The sequence below is a fragment of the Rhinolophus ferrumequinum genome, chromosome 13, assembly GCF_004115265.2.
Source record: "Rhinolophus ferrumequinum isolate MPI-CBG mRhiFer1 chromosome 13, mRhiFer1_v1.p, whole genome shotgun sequence".
NCBI lineage: Eukaryota > Metazoa > Chordata > Mammalia > Chiroptera > Rhinolophidae > Rhinolophus > Rhinolophus ferrumequinum.
This window is the reverse complement of record NC_046296.1, coordinates 9,360,001-9,380,992: the sequence shown is the minus strand read 5'-3', so window position 1 is coordinate 9,380,992 and position 20,992 is coordinate 9,360,001. Positions and strand designations below refer to the sequence as shown.

General features: G+C 46.6%; 2 protein-coding genes across 2 annotated transcripts in view; both read right to left on the bottom strand.

Annotated features, from left to right (window-relative positions):
- Positions 1-1,007: 1,007 nt before the first annotated feature.
- Positions 1,008-20,992, bottom strand: part of TRABD2A (TraB domain containing 2A) — a 66,153-nt gene continuing 46,168 nt past the window's right edge. The window contains 6 exon segments of the mRNA XM_033124314.1: positions 1,008-1,195; positions 3,388-3,577; positions 3,580-3,667; positions 6,897-6,987; positions 10,496-10,553; positions 10,555-10,671. Of these exon segments, the coding sequence (XP_032980205.1) occupies positions 1,008-1,195; positions 3,388-3,577; positions 3,580-3,667; positions 6,897-6,987; positions 10,496-10,553; positions 10,555-10,671 (732 nt within the window).
- Positions 15,778-16,367, bottom strand: LOC117032714 (TP53-regulated inhibitor of apoptosis 1-like). The gene has a single exon (XM_033124315.1). The coding sequence runs from the start codon at positions 16,365-16,367 to the stop codon at positions 16,134-16,136; it is 234 nt and encodes a 77-aa protein (XP_032980206.1). The 3' UTR covers positions 15,778-16,133.

The window sequence follows — 20,992 nt, the reverse complement described above, 5'->3', positions numbered from 1 at the left end:
CAAACCATTTTGTATCAATCCTGCCAACAGGGGTCTGTTTACTTCCTCGGCGATAACATGAGCCAAGAAACTGGGAACTCCCAGCTGGGACGTGAGTGTCTGGAGAAAGCCATACCACCCCCTTACAGAAAGTGAGAACTGGGTCACTCACAGTAATCCAACTCTCCCATTTTTCCTCCACCTCCCCACGTTCATCCCCATACCTACCAAAGTTAAGAATAGACTCAAGTCGCAGAGAAACAGAGCACCACTTCTATTCCTCAGAGTTCAGTGCAGAAATCAGAAACTACTCTTGGTGTCCCAAGCAGGAACAGGTGCTTGCTAAGCCTTGGGAATGCTGCAGCTGCAAAAGTCAACAGGTTGACATTAGGCATCACGGCAGCTGTAATCTTAGGCCAGAAAGCTGCAGGAAACCATACAACTCACAACTACACCAGGCTCATGAAGCTGATAGTTAAACAATGGGATACAGAGCCTGGCCACTGCACCTGTCAGAGTGTGGGAAACACCCTATTCACCAGACCTTGAATAGACAGGAGCAGAACAAAGGCCACATGGCCTACTGACTCCCCTGCATCTAGAACCAGGAGTGAATAGGTAGAAGAGCAGCAGAAAGCAAGGAAAAAAGGGTCAGAAACCAAAGATGCGGGGTGGGGCCAAGAGTGGGGCCCAGGAGTGAAGCAGTGACAGTCTTTAGAGGGTGTGAGCAAAAGAGCACTTTGCCTGACAGATACACATTATGGGGAAAGGTCTAAACAAAAAGCGAATTTAATTATTTGCACATAATTCATTTATAATTATTTTCATATAACTCATTATATACACCTACCCCAAGCCTTGTCGGATAACTCAAAGTCAGTCCTTGGAAAGAGAAGACTCAACACTGGCTTCGATTCTGAGCCTCTTGTCCTGGGTTGGGCCTGTCAAGGCCAGACCAGAGCATGAAGGACAGGATGGTCAACCTTCAAGTCCGAGGGGTCAGGGTCTCGGCCTGGCTCCTGCAGTCACTACAAGAGGGGTGTCTCCATATGGAAAGCCAGGACCAACAGCCAGAACACAGGAGTCCAGAGAGATTGGCAGGCACCGCTAGCCACCAACTGGCTATGGTGGGAGTACCCAGGGCAAGGAAGCCGCAGCTCAGCAGAGACATGCCAGTCCAGAACTGGGACCTGGAGTGGTGGGTGGGACCACAGCACTAGGAGGCAAAGGAAAAGAGGCTCAGGACACAGCAGGAGTCACTGGATACTCCCCAGGCCCCTAACGCCAGCACAGCTTCGTTTCATCTCCCTTCTTTAAAGACCAGACTGGATATTAATACATTAATAAGTTTCTTGTGTCTTTGGCCCTCGTTACCACTGCTACAACAAAACCAAATAATATAGGTGCTAAGACTAACACAGTAGGAGACTCTCCTCTGGCTATCCGGTTCTTGATTCAAGGATTAGTAACACTCAAGGTATAAGAAGGCCTGGTGCAGATTTGTTCCTCATGAGCCTCTAGGCAATCTGAGGCAGGGAGCCTCCTCACTGACCACACACAGAGGCAGGGCCAAGCCAGGAGGAGTCTACCTGGGTCTCTGGCTCTCTCTCCTACCTCAGCTCAGGTCTGGTATGAACACGACACAAGGCATCCCAGGTCAGAACAGTATGAGATGAGGGGCCCATGACCTCAGGCCTACCTGGTCCCTTCAGTTCTCAGTTCAGGTAGAAAGGGGCCAACTCCATGGCCACCTTGAAAGGAAACGACCCAGACTGAAAAAGTCCTAAACAGGTCAATTTCTCCCTCCATCAAGGAAGGATAGTTGAGGAGTCAGTCACCATGGGCAACACAAAGAGCTTCCCTCTTCTCCAGGTTTCCTTTGACTACCAGCTTCTGCCCATTTAAAATTGCAAATTCCCCCCAGGCACGGGATGCCTGCTTCAAACCCTGCAGTGGATCCCTTCTTCCCTCAGGCATGCGACTCTCACAGCCACTGCACCTGCTTACCTTTCTGGGCCCACCCATCTCACCCCACTCCCCCTGGGCCTCCCAGGCACCAGCCAGAATTACTTTATCTGGGTTTCTTCACCATGCTCACTTTCTCCACAGCAGGCTTTCAGGCTGTTCCCTTTGCTTGGAACTCATTCCCTCCTTGTTCAGTTGTTTCCTCATTCATTCAGCATTTATTCCTGTGCACCTATGCAGGCACTGGATCCCTGAATCTCCTGATCCAGACTCAGAAGCTCTATTCGTGGGGCTCCACTTTGTCAGGCTTCTACTCAGCATCAGCCAAAACGTCCCTTCTTCCGGAGGCCTTTCCTACGGAAGGTGCTAACCTCCCACACACACACATGCACATGTCCACAGCACCCTACACTTCGCTTACAGATAATCAACTCAAAATGCAGCTTCCTCCCCAGACTGTGACCCAGGAAAGCAGAGGGCCAATGTCTGTCTGGTTCACTCCAAAGCCACAGCACCCAACACAACAGTAGGCACATAGGAGGCATACAATAAATTTGGGTTGAACTGAACTAGATCCTGGATCCCAGGCCTCTCTAGTGTAGTTCTTCCATCACCCGTATGCCATGCAGACCAAGCTGCATCACCACCTTTGGTTCCTCTATCCACCTCTGATCCACTTCCTAGGCATCTAAGTGTATACATTCTGCGGTCACCACCACACTCCCTGTAACCCCGTAAAACGTCGGGGCTGAATAAATTCACCCCCAAAGAGTTGCTTCCAGCTCTGCAAAATTATGAAATTCTCCCTGATCTGATGATGCAGAAAGGGCTGGCAAATCAACTTCCTTACAACCTTTACTCCAGTCTCATTCTACTTCAATCTGTTAACATTTTTTTTTAATTGGGGAATATTCGGGAACAGTGTGTTTCTCCAGAACCCATCAGTCATTGTCTTTCAATCTAGTTGTGGAGGGCCCAGCTCAGCTCCAAGTCGACTCACCGTTTTCAATCTTTAGTTGCAAGGGGCATCGCCCATCATCCTATGAGGGAATTGAACCAGCAGCCTTGTTAAGAGTTCTGTGCTCTAACCAACTGAGCCATCCAGCCGCCCCTTAGTCTGTTAATTTTTAACAGATGCATCCATGACCCTGCCACCACCACCATTTGTTCTTTAACAAAGATAAACATGTTGCTCTTCTCCTGACTTGAAGCAACTACCTTTTAATTTGGATTCATCTCTGTCACAGTGGACAGAGGACCGGGGCCCAGGGCCGTGAGGAAAGCGAAAGGCAGCTCCATAAGGGGAGCATTCATTCCTACCAGAGCACCCCTTAAGCTGTGTGATGGGTATTCCTGGGCTACTCCCCACCGGGCCTCCAGGGGTGAGGATGGACGCAGGTGATGGGCTCCTGGCTGCGCGGGGCCCTGTCCTGTCCAAACCACCCACCTCGCCTCACCTCTCCTCCAGTCGGACCCACAGGTCACTGAACTGCCAGAGCCGCTGCCGCCGCTGCCTCCGCTGCAGCCGCCTCCGCTTCTTCCGGAACTTCCTCCCAGCCTCACCTGGCAGGTTGGTACTTCCGGTCATGGACACGTGGGGTGGCCACAGTGAGTACACCTTCAATTCAACCCAGTTTCCGGGACCAATGCTTCCGGAGCAGGCATTTCTGGAGCAACTATGGCAGAGGAGGTGGGCTGCGAAGAGGGACTTTTATTCTTCTCTCTGTGAACGGGGTGGAAGGAAGAAGGATTTGAAAGGTCACACAGCGTGGCGCCCTCCCTCCACCTTAGGCTCAGGACCTCACAGGTAATGTTAAAGGTCAAGCCGGCTAGGGAGGCCAGGGTTGTTGAAGCCACCTCGAGAAATGATCACTTTGACATCTTTATTTCTCTCTCACATACCCTCACCGTATTCTCTCCAAATCTCCCAGCTCTGGGGAGGAAATACAAGATTTCTTTTTAGCTGCATATAATTACTGCCCTTCCCTAAATGGGTCACCACTGTCTAGAAAGGCACTGAAGATTACAGCATTTAAAGAGAGGTGAAAAGTCTTTATATGACATTCACTTACCGTGTTTCCCCGAAAATAAGACCTAGCTGGACAGTCAGTTCTAATGCGTCTTTTGGAGCAAAAATTAATATGAGACCCGGTCTTATATTATGTAAGACTTGGTCTTACGTTATAGTAAAATAAGACCGGGTCTTATATTAATTTTTGCTCCAAAAGACGCATTAGAGCTGATTGTCCAGCTAGGTCTTATTTCCAGGGAAACACAATAGAAACATTGAAGTAGCCCTCAATTCTGTTATTTTCTCATGTACCCTTTTAAGGGCTCTACTTGGAAAGAGGCTTTTTGACTGCTGGTAGCCACTCCCTCCCCAGGTAAGGGACTGTTAGTGTTCACAGGGCTGGCTTCTAACCACCTTACCCCCGGTCTGACCATAAACCATCTTTCCAAAAGGAAACATGTTTTTCACAACTGATGAGAAACTCAAACTTGCTTCTAGTTTTCCCCTAACTATGACTATAGTCTCCCCCAAAAAAACTCTTCCAGTGAGAAATAAGCCATTAGAAGGACCAAATTTCTTTCTAGGACAAAATTTTTGTCAAGGGAGGAGGGGCAGTAAGAGAAGAATCTCAGGCACTGGAGGTCAATCCCATTGTCCCCTGATGGAGGCAGTGAGAAGAGGGAGGGGAGCAGTGGATGTGCCACATGCATCCAGCAGTGCGGAGTAGCAGACCAGCATATGAAAGAACTCAATCACTCTGCTCTGATGATTCAGCCTCTCTGAACCACCCTCCTGCCAGAAGCAGGCTTCAGTTCTGACCCACAACCTGACAGAACCTGTGAGGTCAGTTCGTGTTCATGGCCCTGTGAGGAAAGGAGAAGGTATGAGAAAGAAAAAAGGCCCCTACTCTGAACCAGAATCTGAAGCCCCTGAAACAGTCATAGTTAGAAGGCCCCTGGAGGACAGTACCTGACAGAGTCAGCACTGTCTCCGGAGCCTAGTACAATGCCTGGCACATAAGTGTCACACGACTTACATGAACCTCTTCATTCTACCAACGAAGAAACTGGGGCCTGAAAAGGGAAAGTACCCCACGTAAGACTCTGTAAGATTCTGGTGGCCTAGAGGATTCAGAAGATGCTCGGGCAGCCCCCATTCCTAGACCTCCGCCACGGAAGAGACTACGTCTGTGTGATCCTTGACCACCATATAACCCAAACATGCTGTGGTACACAGTACACTCAAAAAAGTCTGTTGCTTTTACTTAGCAAAGAACATGAACTCAAGATTCAAGAACACTTGCAAGATTCGTCCCACAGAAAGGTAAAGAATGGACCAGAGGATGACAGCCATGAAAGTGGAGAAGAGGAACAAATCCCAGAGAGGCTTCAATGGAGAAAGCCAGAGGCCTGGTGAAGGTGAAAAATGACAAGTCTCAGGTGAGACTTGTGAACTAGAAAGTGCAGTGTGACACAATGAATGTAGGGTATGAAGAGAAGTGGGAGTAAGACAAGCCCAGGGTGTATCCAAACTTTCCCTCAAAGAAGGAAACTGAGAATCATGGCTCCTGGGATGGAAACTGGACTGCCAGGGAGACCCCTCTGGAGTAGGGGGAAAGGGTGAGGACTTGGCCTGAGATGACATGAGGTGAAGGTGGGACTTCCACAGAGAAAGAGGACACCTGGAGAAGGGCAGCCATCAGGCAGACATGACTGCTGGACCCCTGCCTCTCCCCACAGCAGAGGGGATAGGCACTTTCCTCCTGGAGTATTCTCACTACAGCTGAGATCTCTGCCAGGAGGGCTGCTGGTGACCACAGTCTGGAGGGAGTGGGGGCAAGAGGAATGGAGGGTGTGTCCCCCAAAATTCGTAAGTTGAAGCGCTAACACCTCGTTCCTCAGAATGTGACTGTATTTGTAGATGGAGCCTTTCAGGAGGTGATTAAGTTAAAATGAGGCCGTTAGAGTGGGCCCTTGTCCAGGCTGACTGGTGTCCTTATAAGAAGAGGAGACACCAGGATTGTGTGCACATCAAGCAGAGGCCGTGTGAGGACAGTGAGAAGGCGGCCATCTGCAAACCAAGGAGAGAGGCCTCGGGAGAAACCAAACCTTGCCAACACCTTGATCTTGGACTTCTGGCCTCTAGAGCTGTGAGAAACTAAATTCCGTTGTTTAACCTACCCAGCCTGCGGTAGTTTGTTATGGCAGCCTCGCAAACTAGTACAGAGAGGGAGGGAAGGCCCACCTTGCACCCACTAGCACAGGAAATGGGGTGCGAGACTAGTAGGGAGGCCAGTCGGTGTCAGCGGCATTGCTGAGGGATGGAGGTGGGGCCTCCTGAGTTCTGTACAGAAGGGTCCATAGTGCCAGGGGGTGGCTTTGCATAAAACTAAGAAATAAACAGATCTGGAGGGAGGAAACAGCTCAAAGGAAGGAAAGGGGCTTTGCTCTTCTTGCCCCTGAGTTGGGTCTGACAGGCACTCCCTGTGCCTCCAGCCCCTCTGACCTTATGTTATGATTGATTCTACCACCTGGCTCCCAAAAAATTCCTAAAAGCCCAGGTAGAAGGACACTGAGCATTAAGCTTAGTCACCCCTCCTGGGGCCCCCAGGACCACGGAGCGACCTTCCCTTCACCTTCTTTTCTGCCCTAAGCGCTGCTGAGGAAAAGGCCAGTGTGGTTTCTGCTGCCCACAGTGCCCAGTCACCCAACCCACATCGGGCACAGCCCCAGACACAAGGGGACACCAGCTGAGCCCGGTGCCAACTGTCCATTCAGTGGTCATTTCTCCCAGCCCAGCGGCTCCTGCCGTGAGGGTCACTCTGGAGCCCCTCAGGATACAGCCCACCCTGGCACCCAGGCAGCCCTGTGGGGGGGCTCACCACGCCCCCCACACACCCCTGAGTTGCTCCCCAGCCAGCACAGAAGCTCAGTCAGGTTACATGTTGATGGGTCATCCAGCAGGGACGTGTTCTACCTCATAACCTTCGCGCCACAAAACATCAAGCACTGTGTTGTTGTCCATTAAATGACCTGCAGTAAGAAAAAGAATCAGAAAGGCGGCAGCTCTCCTGACCACCAAACATACCCCTGAGCACACACCCCGGAACAAAGAAGTAGCCCTGCCAACCCCGTTCCCTGCGTCCAGCCCAGTACAGTTCCAGAAAGCTTCTGTAATCAGACCTCCCAACGGCCCTGCCAGGCAAGCAGACAGGGTAGTGGCGTCTCAGAGGTGAGGACACTGGGGACCAGAACGGGGCAGGGCGCTGCGCTCAGTCACACAGCTGCGGGGACAGCCTGGACAGCAAACCCCAACCTCCCACCTCTGAATCCAGTGCTAACAGTCCTGACCATTCTCGTCTGTATAAACCCGAGCCCCTGTCCCACATATAATTCTGGACGCTCAATAAAAACCTCCACTTTGCAGAAGCCACCATAGCTGGAAGCCTCCACCTGAATTTTATTTCATTTCTTTCCTTTTTAATAAAAAGCAGCAAAGATCACCAGGTGATAAGCTTACACTGGCATATTAAATAATTTAAAGGCCAAAGGTATGTCCTGGGATTCACCTTCTTTCATTTCAGGTTTTGATGCTCAAAACTGACATGATCCCCTGGGGTCGCAATGTCCCTTTATGTGCCAATTTATGGCACTTGAATGTCCTAAATTGCTAATGAACTTGCAGCTCTCCACCCTCTGATTCAGCAGAAGGTATCATTATTACCTCCACTTCAAAATGGAACACTGAGTTAAAATTGGCTCAGGACTTCACACACTAAGAAGCAGCAGAGCAGAATCTAAACCCAGGCAAGTTTGGCTCCAGAGTCTATGCAATTTTGACAACTGAATACTCAACAGCCAGAGACTCAGAAAGGAAATGAAGGTACCTCCACACTGCAGGAGAGGTCTGTAGGCCTCCCCCTTATCCTGACTCCATGTCTCTAAGAAGAGTGAACTTGGAGCAACCTTTGGGAGGCTGGGGGGCCGAGGGTGGTGTTTGTGGCAAAGGTACTGGGCTCTACTGTGTTCTTGGGTCCAAATGTAAAGTCTATGACCCCAAGATTGACAAAGGGCAACTGACTCAGATGAAAGGGACGTTGGTAAGGCCCCAATTAGCCCCAGTGCGGAAGTACGGCAAACTCATGTATGGATTATACCAGGACTAGGAGAGACGGGAGAGCCTGCAGAGCTTTCCTGCCACACTGACTCTCCCAGCCATCGCCAAGTCCCCACGGCAGAGAGGAACCACAACAATAAAAATAACAAACATTTAGTGAGGATTGCAAGGTGTGGGGCCCGGTTCTTGGTGCTTTGCACGTCATTCAACAACCCCCACACCCAACAACCCTGTTAGGTAAGTGTATTATTACAGATGAGGAAAAAGCACAGAGAAATTAAATAAATTGCAACTTGGACCCAGGTGGTCTGGCTCATAGTACACACTCTCAACCAATTAGGAATGAAAAAACTATTTGGCAAGTGAATAAACAGCCCGTATTAGCAATGCTTTATCATTACACAAACAAACTATTCTGTTTGACTTTAATTTTCCTCCTACTCCAAAGGTGAGCTCCATTTCTCATTTTTAAATTTTATCTCCAGATTCCCATGACAAAAGGTGCTGTTTGATTTTAAAGCTCCAGAGCTTTCAGTTTGGGGTTATCCCCACTTATAATTAAAAGTTGGCTCAACACACGGATTTCAAAAAGTTGTACTGCCCAGGCTGAGTTTGGGAGCACTCTGAATGTCTGTGGTTCCCTCTTGTCAGCTCAGCCTTCAGAAGGCACAAGGAGAAATGGACTAAAGCAGTGGAGAAAGCAACCCCAGGAGGAAAACCTGGCCCTAGCAGATCTCCAGGCCACTGCTGACACCCACAGTGCCCAGGGACTGTGAAGTCTCTATCCAGCACTGCAGCAGTATGAAGAATTGTGCCCTGCGAATCAGGCAAGGGCAGGTGTGCCAGTGTCACCTGTGCCATCCCCCCAACACAATCCCCATCCAGAGGGTCTGCTCAGATCCAGCCCGCCCACTGGCTGCCAGCCAACCTGCTGCCCAGTGTTGCTCTGGCCCAGAACGCACCTGGCATAGCAGCATACCACAGGGCAGACCACACTGTCATCTCAGCACCCACCTTTCCCCTGAGCCCAGGGCCCCATTATTCCGACACTGGACGTAAGGGAAGCTCTTGAGATCAGCTGAGTCTGGCAGGAGTGAAGGCAGGGAGTGGCCATAGGGGCGCCCAGTTTTTGCACACTCGAACACTGGGCACATGCCATCTGGGGGGACCCAACATGGCAGCTGGGATAAAGCCATGGAGCTGTGTCCCAACTGAGGGGACCATCACCCCCACCAAGGGAGGAGCCACGGGGGCATCTGTGGCCTGACCCCTGTCGGGCTGCCTGCAGGGGGAGGCCCTGGCTACCATCTTTGTTAGAGAAAGCCATTTGTTGAGACAGGCCGCACATGGCACAGAGCTACACAGCACATGTGTGCGTAATCTAAACATGGAATATGAGACAGAGGAAGACACTCTCACAGACTCCCAGGGACTGCTGAATGCAGAAACTGCGATTTGTTTTGGTAAAACTTTTCAATGAACAACAGATAGGCACCCAACTCCTCATTTTTTGTACAACAACTTCATTTGAGTATAATTCACATAACATAAAACATCCTTTTAAAGTGTGCTGATTTTTGGAATATTCACAAAGTGGAGCAACTATCCCCATTATTTAATTTTAAAACATTTTCATCAGCTGAGATTTTGATAGGGATTGCCTTAAACCGGTAGCTCAATCTGGGGGAATATTTCCATCTTAACAAGAGTTATTCTGTCTTACAATCCATGAACATGAGATGTCTTTCCATTTGCTTAGGTCTTCTTTAATTCCTTTCAATGAAGTTTTTAGTTTTCATTGCATAAGTTGCTCTTCACTTGTTAAATTTAGTCACAAGTATTTTTTACACTGTTGTAAATGGAACTGGTTTCTTCATTGCAGTTTTAGATTATTCATGGCTAGGGTATACAAATACAACTGATTTTTGTATATTGATCTTGTATCCTGCAATATTGTAACCTGAACTCAGTTATTCGTTCTAATGGATTTTGGGTGGGTTACTTAGGATTTTCTATACACAGGATCATGTCATCTGAGAAAAGGTAACAGTTTACTTCTTCTTTTCCAATCTGAATGCCTTTTGTTTCATTTCCTTGTCTAATTTCCCCGGGTAGACCCTTCAGCACAATGTTAAAGAGAAGTAGTCAGAACAGCCATCTTTGTCTTGTCCCGCATTCTTAAGGGGAAAGCGTTCAGTCTTTCATCACGCGGGTATTTCACAGCAACTCTTGAACATGTTGATGAAGTTCCCCTCTCTTCGTACTCCAATGAGTGTTTTTATCATGAAAGAGTATCGCATGTTAGCAAGTGCTTTTCCTGCATCTATAGAGATAATCATGTTGTTCCTTTAGTCTCTTAATCTTAACATTGATTTTCAGATTTGTGAGAGGCTGATTAATGCTCAGAGGTACCCTACAACTCACCAGCTCCAAAGGCAAACAAAAAGCCTTTGTCAGGGAACTCCTCCAAAAGGGCCTTCACCCCGCTTCCCCATCCTTTCATTCCGCTTGTAGATAAGCTCCTGGCGGAAGTAGCTGTCAGTCTCCTGAGCGGTGAGGAGTTCCTGAGGTGGTAGCGTGGCATTAATAAAATTAGGAACCTCCGCCCAAATAAAGAGAAAACAATGAAGGGCAACAGAGTTATGAGTGAAATTGCTTAATTTGAGCATCAAATCACCCAGCCTAGAAGGTCAAGATGCTGTCGAGTGAAGGAGAAGCTGACACACCATTCTTGGAATCTCCCACCCGCTACTTTTCAAACTTTAGTATCATTCTTTGTAACTCGAGTAAAAAATTGTAAATAAAGTGTACTGAAAGAACTCTTCGCTATTTAAAACAGTATTTCTGTTCTATTTAAATGATTCTGTTTGATGCCATGTGTTTATATAAGGAGACCATATCTTTGCACAGCACATCCATAGTTTTAATTTGTTTAATTCACACACGCTTTTTTTAATAAAAATAATTTTACATAGTTAACTATTTTAGGATCAGTAATTACAATTCTACTACCAAATACATAGAATTTCTATAAACATTCAACTGTTTTACAAATTCCATAGGTTTAAATTTTCATTATTTCTCCTTCTGGCTTTCTCCAATGTTCTCTGCCCTCCAGGCAAATATTTCACCTGACTCTGGTACACATTTAGCCAATTTTGATATTTTAGCTAACAGCATGGTAGTATGTATCGATAAGTATTATCGATTGCTGTGCACCGACTTAATTTCAAGGCTCGATACGCAAAACACACCACCACAAGCCGGGATGAAGGGGTTAAAGAGTTTTATTACAAAGAGAAAGTAAGTAAAACAAGACAGAGATTAAGGGAGTATATCATCATACCACTAACAAGCAAGGAGGCAATTCATCATACCCCCAGGGCCCAGTCAATTAAAATCGCAGAAGCAGCACCGGCCTTTCATCAGCACGGACGAAACATCTCGCACAGAAACAGCACGGACGAAATATCTTGCAGCAGCAGAAGCGGCCCGGGGAACAACCGTGCCTGCCTCGGCTTTTCTGGGGTTTTGAGGACTTCACTAACAACAGTGGCAAGGAGCCAATAAGCATACGTGTCAGCAACACAAGGAACTGGTCTCGGATCTGGCTAGGAGCCGGGGCCAGTCCTTGGTATGAGATTAGATGTATCGGAGCTCGGCCCAGCTGTGCTAAGGCGAAGGCCAGGCTCCTCATTCTGTTGTTTTCTTGGTCCGTGGGAGGGTAGCCAATCCTTCCAAGGCCAAGCACGTATCCCAGCCACTGTGAGAGTTTACATCCCCAAGTGTTCCCAGGCAGACCTTCATATATTCTATTCCTTACAATTCAGCCCTAGGGCTGCGTGGGGGCATAAGTATAATTCACATAGCGGTTTTGAAACATGAATGCAGTGTGCACTTTTTGTATGCGATAGTACATCCAACAGTTGCATATACATAATAATAGTAGAAAGCTCACAATGATTAATAGGGGAGTAAATATTGCGTTAAAATACTTATGCGCGGTTGTGCTGGTGAATAGAAAATCATACCAATGATGATTGGAGTCTTGAGTTATAATATGTGAGAGGCCCTTCAATTTATTACTGACAATGGTAGTCACAATCCGATGTTCAGCGAGGGACTGGGCATTATGATCTAGATGGGTTTGCAAGTGTTGAGATTTCTGTAATATTTGAGTTAAGGACAAGGTAGCAGGAGGCTGTAGCTGCCAGGGGATCCAAGTAAGGGATATATCAGTCTCTAGATCGGGAGTTAAGTAGAATACATTACCATTCCAGTGGAGCAACTCGAGATGCTGCAGACATCCCGAGAAAGGGGAGAGTAATCCCTTGGCGGCTAGTTTAACAGCATTAGAGCTAGCGAGGCATATATGCTGTGGTTCTATTTCATATAGGACAGAGAAACTGGCTATGGGAAAAATCGTTAGAGTACATAGATGAACAGAGTGAGAAAGTAAACAGGGTTCCATCATTCGAAATAAACCATTACATGCAAAGCCTTTATCTGTAGATATACAATCTGTAAGCTTATAAGTACTATTATTATTATTACCTATATGGGTGCCTTCAGTGCGTGGCCGTAAAAAATAATTACCCTTGATAATGGGTAGAACATGAAAAGAGCATAGCAGGTTAGTTATTCTGGGTATTTAACAAGTCACAGTGCCGCTACACCATCTAGAGATGCACGTAACATTGGGCTTGGCGTTTGCTAGCCAAGCATACTTTGAAATGGGGAACATAGATCTCCACATGCAGGAGTCTCCTTGTGTTAGTATGCGTTGTGCTTCTTCTTTTTGGATTAAGGTATATAACATTTGTAAGGAGCATCTAGTCCAATCAAATGACTTGCTAATGTTAAGTTCCACCATATAGGTATCTGTATTAGTTATATTAATGGATGGAGGTCCAGAGAAAACAAAACGATATGGGATGTTGTCTCCTATCCATCTGGTGAGGTTTGTGGCTCTTACAGTTCCATTAGCTATAATACATTGTTGGTTTTCTTTGCAGGTGTAGTTATCTTGTGTGTGCGGGATAGTTTTATTCCGCCATCTCCAATGGAATGTGATTGGGCTTGTATGATTGAGGAGCTGTACAGGTATGCCAGGGGTCCAAGCTTCAACCAGCAAACAGGTCCAGACTAGGCCGCCATAAATCAGGAGCTAATTTCATAAAAACAATTGGTTAATAGGATACATTTCAGGTTGATCTTGCCCAGGGAACATGACAACTACTATATTATTGTCTCCTTGCGCTATGACCTCTCCGGCCCTCGGAGGGTCAGTGATGTGTTTTCTGGCCCAAACTTTAGTACCAGCCACATAATCTGTTGAGCCAAAGCCTCCATATCGTGTGGTGGCATTAGGAGGAGTATCTAACTTCTCCCAAAAGTCAGTGGAGGCACATGGAATGATCAATATTTGAACAATCCTGGTGCCTGGGAAAAAGTGTAAGGTTTCTTTTGAGACATTTATTTCTCCCACATAGTCTGCATCAATGACTCCAGCCATGATTTGGACTCCCTTCTGTGCCAGGCTGGACCTGGCACCTATCTGACCATAGTAACCCTTAGGAATTTGAATTCCAATTCCGGTGGGCCTGTTTGGCTAATATTAGGATCTAGCCAGATTTTTTCAACGTTATGTAAATCATGCCCTGCAGATGCGATAGTACCCATATACGGGGCTTGGGCATTGGGGTGAACTGCCCACCAGTGCAGTGTTGGGAAAGTATGGATCTTCCGTATTTGCAAATTGGGAGTCATCATTCTAGATAAAGGAGTACCTCCTGTACTGAGAGTGCGATTATTGAGTTGTTGTAGGGCTGTAAAAAGATGATCTTTCCACTTGTAATGCGAATGGAGCCCAGCAACGGAGCCCATTTTGCGTAATTTTTCTTTTAACAACCCATTTATGCGCTCTATTAAGCCATAGAGCTTGTGGATAATAGGGAATATGATAGATCCACTCAGTGTTGTTTTTCTCACAATAATTAGTAACCTTTAAAATGGGACCCATTGTCACTTTGAATTTGTAGAGGTGTTCCATAATATAAGGTAAGAATATCAAGAGTCTTAATTGTATTAAGCTGTGTGGCACGCTTGTATGCACAGGCCATCAGAACTCCCAAATAAGTGTCTACACAGGTACAAATATAACGACACCCTTTGGAGGGGGGCAAAGGCCCAATATACTCAATTTGCCAAATTTGAGCGGGAGCCTGCCCCCGCAATAATTCTCCAGTGACTATTTTTGGTATAAGGGGCGTTTTTCATCCAGTTGGCAAGTGGTGCATTTTTCCTTAGTGCTCTTTAAGTCAGACATAGGAACATTTATCCCTCTGTCCTGTGCCCACCTGTGCATAGCAGCGGGACCAGCGTGTCCTGTCTTTTGGTGGATCTATCGAGCAAGAGCCAGAGTTTCTTCACTTATAGGAGTGGAACACTCTACTTCAGCAACTGCTGTGAGGCGATCTACATCAGCGTTATACTCACATTCCACCGAGGTTTTCTTAGCGTGTGCATCTACATGAAACACAGAGAGGTTAGTGGTTTTTGCAATCTCCCAAATTTCTTTCCATATGTCAGCACCCCATAAATCCTGGTCATAGATTTTCCAACAGTCCTTTTCCCATCTAGGCATCCAGGTGCCCAGACCTTTGTCCACAGCCCAAGAGTCAGTGAAAATGTGGCACTGTCCATCCTTTTCAAAGTTTATAGCTTGATAAGTGGCTTGCAGCTCAGCAAATTGACTACTTTTCCCTTCTCCACTAGTCTCTAACACCATTTTGGTGACAGAGTCATAGGCTACAGCCTTCCAGTACCGAGTATTGCCGATATATCTGGCAGAGCCATCAGTAAACCAAGCATGTCTCTTTTGTTCGGCAGAAAGGGAATTACATCCACGGTTATACACTACAGGAGACTCAGTTCTCTCAATGGCTATTGGTTGGAAATCATCATTGGTAATTGGGGCCTCAATAACTAACTCATGTAGAGATAATATTCCAGCTGGGCCTATTTTGGCTCTATTTTGTATATACCATTTCCATTTAATAATACTGGCCTCTTGGGCATGTCCAATCTTATGGGACACTGGGTCACTCATAATCCACTGCATAATGGGAATTCGGGGCCGTAAGGCCACCTCATGTCCCACCGTTAACTGTTCAGTTAATGCCCAGTAAGCAGCGAGTAACTGTTGTTCAAAGGGAGTATAACTCTGTCCAGACTCTGGTAATTTTCAGGCCCAAAACCCTAGAGGGACCCGTTTGGCATCCTGCTTTTTTTTTTTTTTTTTTTGATGATATACATGTTGGTTTAATTCATTGACTTGGGTTGGAAGCTAGCAACAGCAAATCTTTGCAATTTAGGATCTTCCTCCATAGTATACTCCAAGGATCTTAACTACTGAACTATACTATGGTGTTCAGTCTAACATTCTTGAAGTTTTCTCATCTTAATCTGAGATCTGACACCTCTTGTTAAGGCAAGGAACTGTCTGTTAAAAGCTTCCTTTTGGCTTACCGAGACCACCAGCAAGCTTAACCGTTAAGTTACTATATAAAAATAAAACTGCTCCCAAGCGTTGATTAAAACTGCTGTGCTGGGATCCCTTTTCAGAGCATTAGATCCCTGAGAGAAAAAAGAGGTTCTAACTAATTGCTTTCATCAACAGTGACCCCAGTACAATGTACCTAATGTTCTTCGCAGCATAACTCGAGGTCAGGAAATCCTGATCATCCTGACATGTTTATCATTATTTACATAAAAGGTATATTCAAAGCTGATCCCAGATGAAATATGGCAACCATAATCCCAAGAAATTCAGTTTTAGCACATTGAGTTCCTGCACAATGCCAGAGCAAATGAGAAATCATCCCAAAGCAGAGTGATGGTTCATCATCTTTTACAAGTGAGAAGAAAACATCGAGGAGGAGGAAATACAAGCACTCCCTCCTAAACTCGTTAAATCAATGGCCATCTTCACAGCCTTCACAAAATCCAGAGTGCTCAATTTCCTTATTTGAGGAGTCCATTTTCAAGGTGGCTGTCAAGGTCAAGAAGAGCTTTCAGGCTTTTCTTTGCCATGGCCCATGAACTCCAGTCCTTCAATAGGAATCTCCTTCTCTTTTATTGCTTTCTGAACACACTGCTGCTGGTAGCGCTTGAAGAGGTCGGTGCACGGGTCGCCGGAACTGTCCCCCTTGAGGAACTTCTCGGCAAACCAGCGATTGAAGCACTGGTCATACTCGCACTTCAGGTCGGTGCATCCCTCCCCTATGCTGTTCATGGCGGCGGCAGTCTGGCATCCTGCTTTTGCCATAAGCTCCAGTTAGCATACCCGGCGTCCACAGTAACCATTAATTCTAGGGGTCCCTCTCTTATTGGCCAGAGATCTAAGGCTGCTTGGATTGCAGCTTTTGCTATTTCAAATGCTTTATCCTGCTCAGCTCCCCTGTCAAATTCATATTTTTTCCTCTATACAGAGGTTGTAAAGTCTGACCTAAATGAGCAATATGATTTCTCCAATAGCCAAATAGGGCTATAAATTTTTGAGCCTCCTTCTTATTCTGGGGTGTTGGAAAGTCTAAAATTTTCTGCCGAGCTTTCGGAAGGATGGCCCTATGCCCAAAATTCCAATGTATTCCTAAAATCTTGACTTCCTGGGCTGGCCCCTGGATTTTGTCGGGGTTAATTTCCCAACCTTTCTTTTTCAAATGTTCTACAATTTGTTCTAAACAATATCTTACAGAATCTTCAGTGGAAGCTCGGATTAGGATATCATCTATATAATGAGTGATTAAAACTGAGGGCTGGAGAATGTCGCATTCATCCAAATGTTCAGCCACTAGTCGATGGCAAATGGTAGGGCTATGTCTGTAACCTCGGGGCAACCTAGTAAAGGTAAATTGACGCCCCTGCCAGCTGAAGGCAAATTGTTCCCATTGGGATGGATCAATGGGAATAGTAAAGAAAGCATTAGCCAGATCAATAACAGCCTACCACGTACCGGGATGAGACTGAATACGCTTAATTAAAGAGATAGTATCCGGTACAGCAGCAGTCAGTGGGGGAGTGACTTTGTTCAGCTCCCTATAATCTACTGTCATTCTCCAAGACCCATCTGACTTCTTTACTGGCCAGATTGGATTGTTCCAAGCTGAAGTAGTTGGAATTATTACACCAGCATTAACATAGTCTTTACTAGTTTGAGTTATTTCATTATGCCCTCCAGGGATACGATATTGTTTGCTCGCAATAATCTTTGTGGGCTCAGGGAGATGAATGGGGTCAATGAGTAATTTGCCTACTATAACAGAATGCATTTGCAAAGCTCTGATTGCAAAATGATAAGTCCCATCTTGTAGTTTAAGGGACAGTCCCCTTAAAATATCAATGCCCCACTCAGGAATGGGGACTACTACCACCGAATATTCTCGGCGGGGCAAATTACCAATGCTCATTATCACCTTTATTTGTTTAGCTGGAATTTCATGGCCACCAAGACCTGAAATAGTAATTGGGGTTCCTTTAAATTTGGCTGGGTTCCCATAAATTAAAGAGGCCTCCGCTCCAGTATCCACAAGTGCATTAGCCACTGTAGTGGACCCATTTTTCCAATGTAGTGTTATTTGTACATGAGGGCGGTAGTCTCACAGGTGCATTTCCTGAATTTGTGGGATACCCGAAGCTTGGCCTCCATCCTATTCAAATTTACACAAATCCTCAAAGGGATAGATTCCAGCAGGTGGGGCAGAGGGGGAAGGAACCATATGAGGAATGGATTCAGTCTCAGCCTTTTGGACTTCCACTCGGTTGGCTCGCTTTACCTTGTCCTTGTACAGCTGCCACATATCTTTAGTAGGAATGCCTTCCAATTTGTGCAGGCTCACCCCGGCCTTTAATAAGGCTTGAAACATTTCTTTTCGGGGGACCTGATTGCTGTTACTGGGTCCACCAAAATTATTGGACTTTCCCCTATTGTCAGTGGCATGTTGCTTCTCGTTATTCCATTCTCCCATATCTCCTACTTCTGACATCTTTTCTAAAATTTGCTGGACTGGTTGCCTCATCTCTGCTAATAGCAGAGTCATCATTATGTGTTTGTAAGCAGGAGGGGCAGTCCGTACAAGTAGATTGCGATGGTAGGCAGTCACGGGGCCTGTCAGATAGTGATCAGCCTGTCCTAGCATGACTGCAGTTTTCATTGCCTCCCCCTTCAGACGGCGCATGCCATCCCTTATGGTGTACCAGGGCCGTGTTTCAACCGGCCAGGACGTATCAGTAGCATATTGGGCTGTACATCCGCGGGCCGCTAGCGCTAATAAAGTAGTCATTGCACCTCCCGCGTGTTGGTGATCACGGATGGCTGTCTGAACAAAGGGGTTGGTAGAGATAGTAATAAAGCGGGGGGCATCCACACTATCTATGCTAATACCGCCTGCCCCAGTATCAGCAATTCTAATCATCCAGTCAAGCAATTTCTCTCCCGATTTTTGGGAAAATTTGGATAAAATATCATTAATTTCTTGTTGGGAGAAGTCTTCATTAATTACTAAAAAGTCCCTTTGTCCATTGGAGATCCGCTCCTGTCTACGCTGCAGAGGCTTAGCCTGTAAAGCCGGGGGATGTTTTTCCTCATCATATTTCCTGGCTTCCTCCTCCAGGTCTCCCCAATCTACATCATCATCAGTATCATCCCATTTATCAGGGTCCCAATCAGCCTGGGCCGAGGCGATCACTGCATGCACTTCACTGGGATTCACTCTACCTCTCCTTTTCTTATATTTGTATTGGGCACACCACACAGCAGCTTTCTCAGCTACCGTTTGATAGCCACGGGCTTGATCACCTAGAATATAGTTTTGACATTGCAGCATGGCCCTCCTGCCTTGTAACTCAGTATTCTCTTTTTCCAGACGACATTTTTCTTCAATTAAAGTATTAACACGTTGACACATGCAGCGATAGGCAGTAAGCAGAATCCACCCTCGCCTCGCCACGGCAGCTGATTCCCCCCCTTTTCCTACAGGAACAGTCCTCAACACTTCGAGCACCCGAGGGGGGTCGGCAGTCTGTAATTTGTCGTCCCAGTTTTCACTTAAACCAGTCCCTATTGCCCATTCCTTAGCCAGCGAAGCAAACTGAGGATCTTCCCATCCGGGAACATCACGAAGTCCACAAGAAACCTCACTTTTCTTTTTAAACTGGGGCATTGTTTCGGTGGTCGTGCGTATCCTGTTCGTGACGCCAATTTGTATCGATAAGTAGTATCGATTACTGTGCACAGACTTAATTTCAAGGCCCGGTACGCAAGACACACCACCACAAGCCGGGATGAAGGGGTTAAAGAGTTTTATTACAAAGAGAAAGTAAGTAAAACAAGACAGAGATTAGGGGAATATATCATCATACCACTAACAAGCAAGGAGGCAATTCATCATACCCCCAGGGCCCAGTCAATTAGACTTGTAGAAACAGCACTGGCCTTTCATCAGCACGGACGAAACATCTCGCACAGAAACAGCACGGACGAAATATCTTGCAGCAGCAGAAGCGGCCCGGGGAACAACCGTGCCTGCCTCGGCTTTTCTGGGGTTTTGAGGACTTCACTAACAACAGTGGCAAGGAGCCAATAAGCATATGTGTCAGCAACACAAGGAACTGGTCTCGGATCTGGCTAGGAGCCGGGGCCGGTCCTTGGTATGAGATTAGATGTATCGGAGCTCGGCCCAGCTGTGCTAAGGCGAAGGCCAGGCTCTTCATTCTGTTGTTTTCTTGGTCCTTGGGAGGGTAGCCAATCCTTCCAAGGCCAAGCACGTATCCCAGCCACTTTGAGAGTTTACATCCCCAAGTGTTCCCAGGCAGACCTTCATATATTCTATTCCTTACATACTATTACACCAAAATTGTGACAATCAGGGGTGGTTCTTGCAACACAGTGGCTATAGGTGCGGCTGACACACTGTGTTCTCTTCTCCCCCACCTCCCCCCAGTGGCTATCTGGCTTCCCAATCCTTGGCCTCCCCACCCCTTCCCCGGGCACATGCTCTCCTCTACCCAGGGATTTAACAAGGTTAACCGTTACCTTAGTCAGATATAGAATAGGATATCTACCCTGCCTGCTTCTCCTATTTCCAGTCGCCTTTCCACAGACCTTCCACACATTCTCATACTCTACATGCAATGCAGCCATCAATTTCCATTTATGGATAACAGATCTCCTTTTGCTATTCTCTTCAAATGATATTCTTTTGTCTTCGAATTAAAAGCTTCATTTTCTCCTTTATCATCTTTTTTTTAAATCATGTCATTTATGTAAGATCCTCCTGTCCATTTCCCCAAATCTCTTCTCTTCAGCAAAACACTCCCTTAGTACCAACCGCTCCTCACACGCTCCCAGAATGTGTAGGGAGATGTCCCACTGCCATCCTGCTCCACCTTCTAAATGTCAAACATGACCTACGACCTGCACCGCTCAGCCCTGGCCAGCCTGGCCCTCATTCCCCAGTGGCAGGCATTTTCCTATACTCCATACCACCTGCAGGGCCCTGAGCAGGACAGGTATGGAGGAGCACAGGAAAGAAATGTGTAAGACATCTGTCCCCTAATTGCTCCATCAGCCTTATCATTTGTCCATATAACTTCCAAATCACCCACCCATGTTAACTTGTTTCTACTGCTTCAAATTTAATTTCCCAATTGAACTTGACCTTTCTCCCCACTTTCCCTACCCCCACCAAGAGCACACAGGAGAATTATCACCACCACAAACTCTACTATTCCTTCTTTAGTATATTTCTGGTTTTCCCTTTCCTCTTGCTTGGTTTTAGTTCCTCCCTCTGGAAGTAAAGTCTCTGGAAAGCTCATGATGTCTTTACCGCTTGTGGGGCAATGCTGGATTCAGCCTCTATT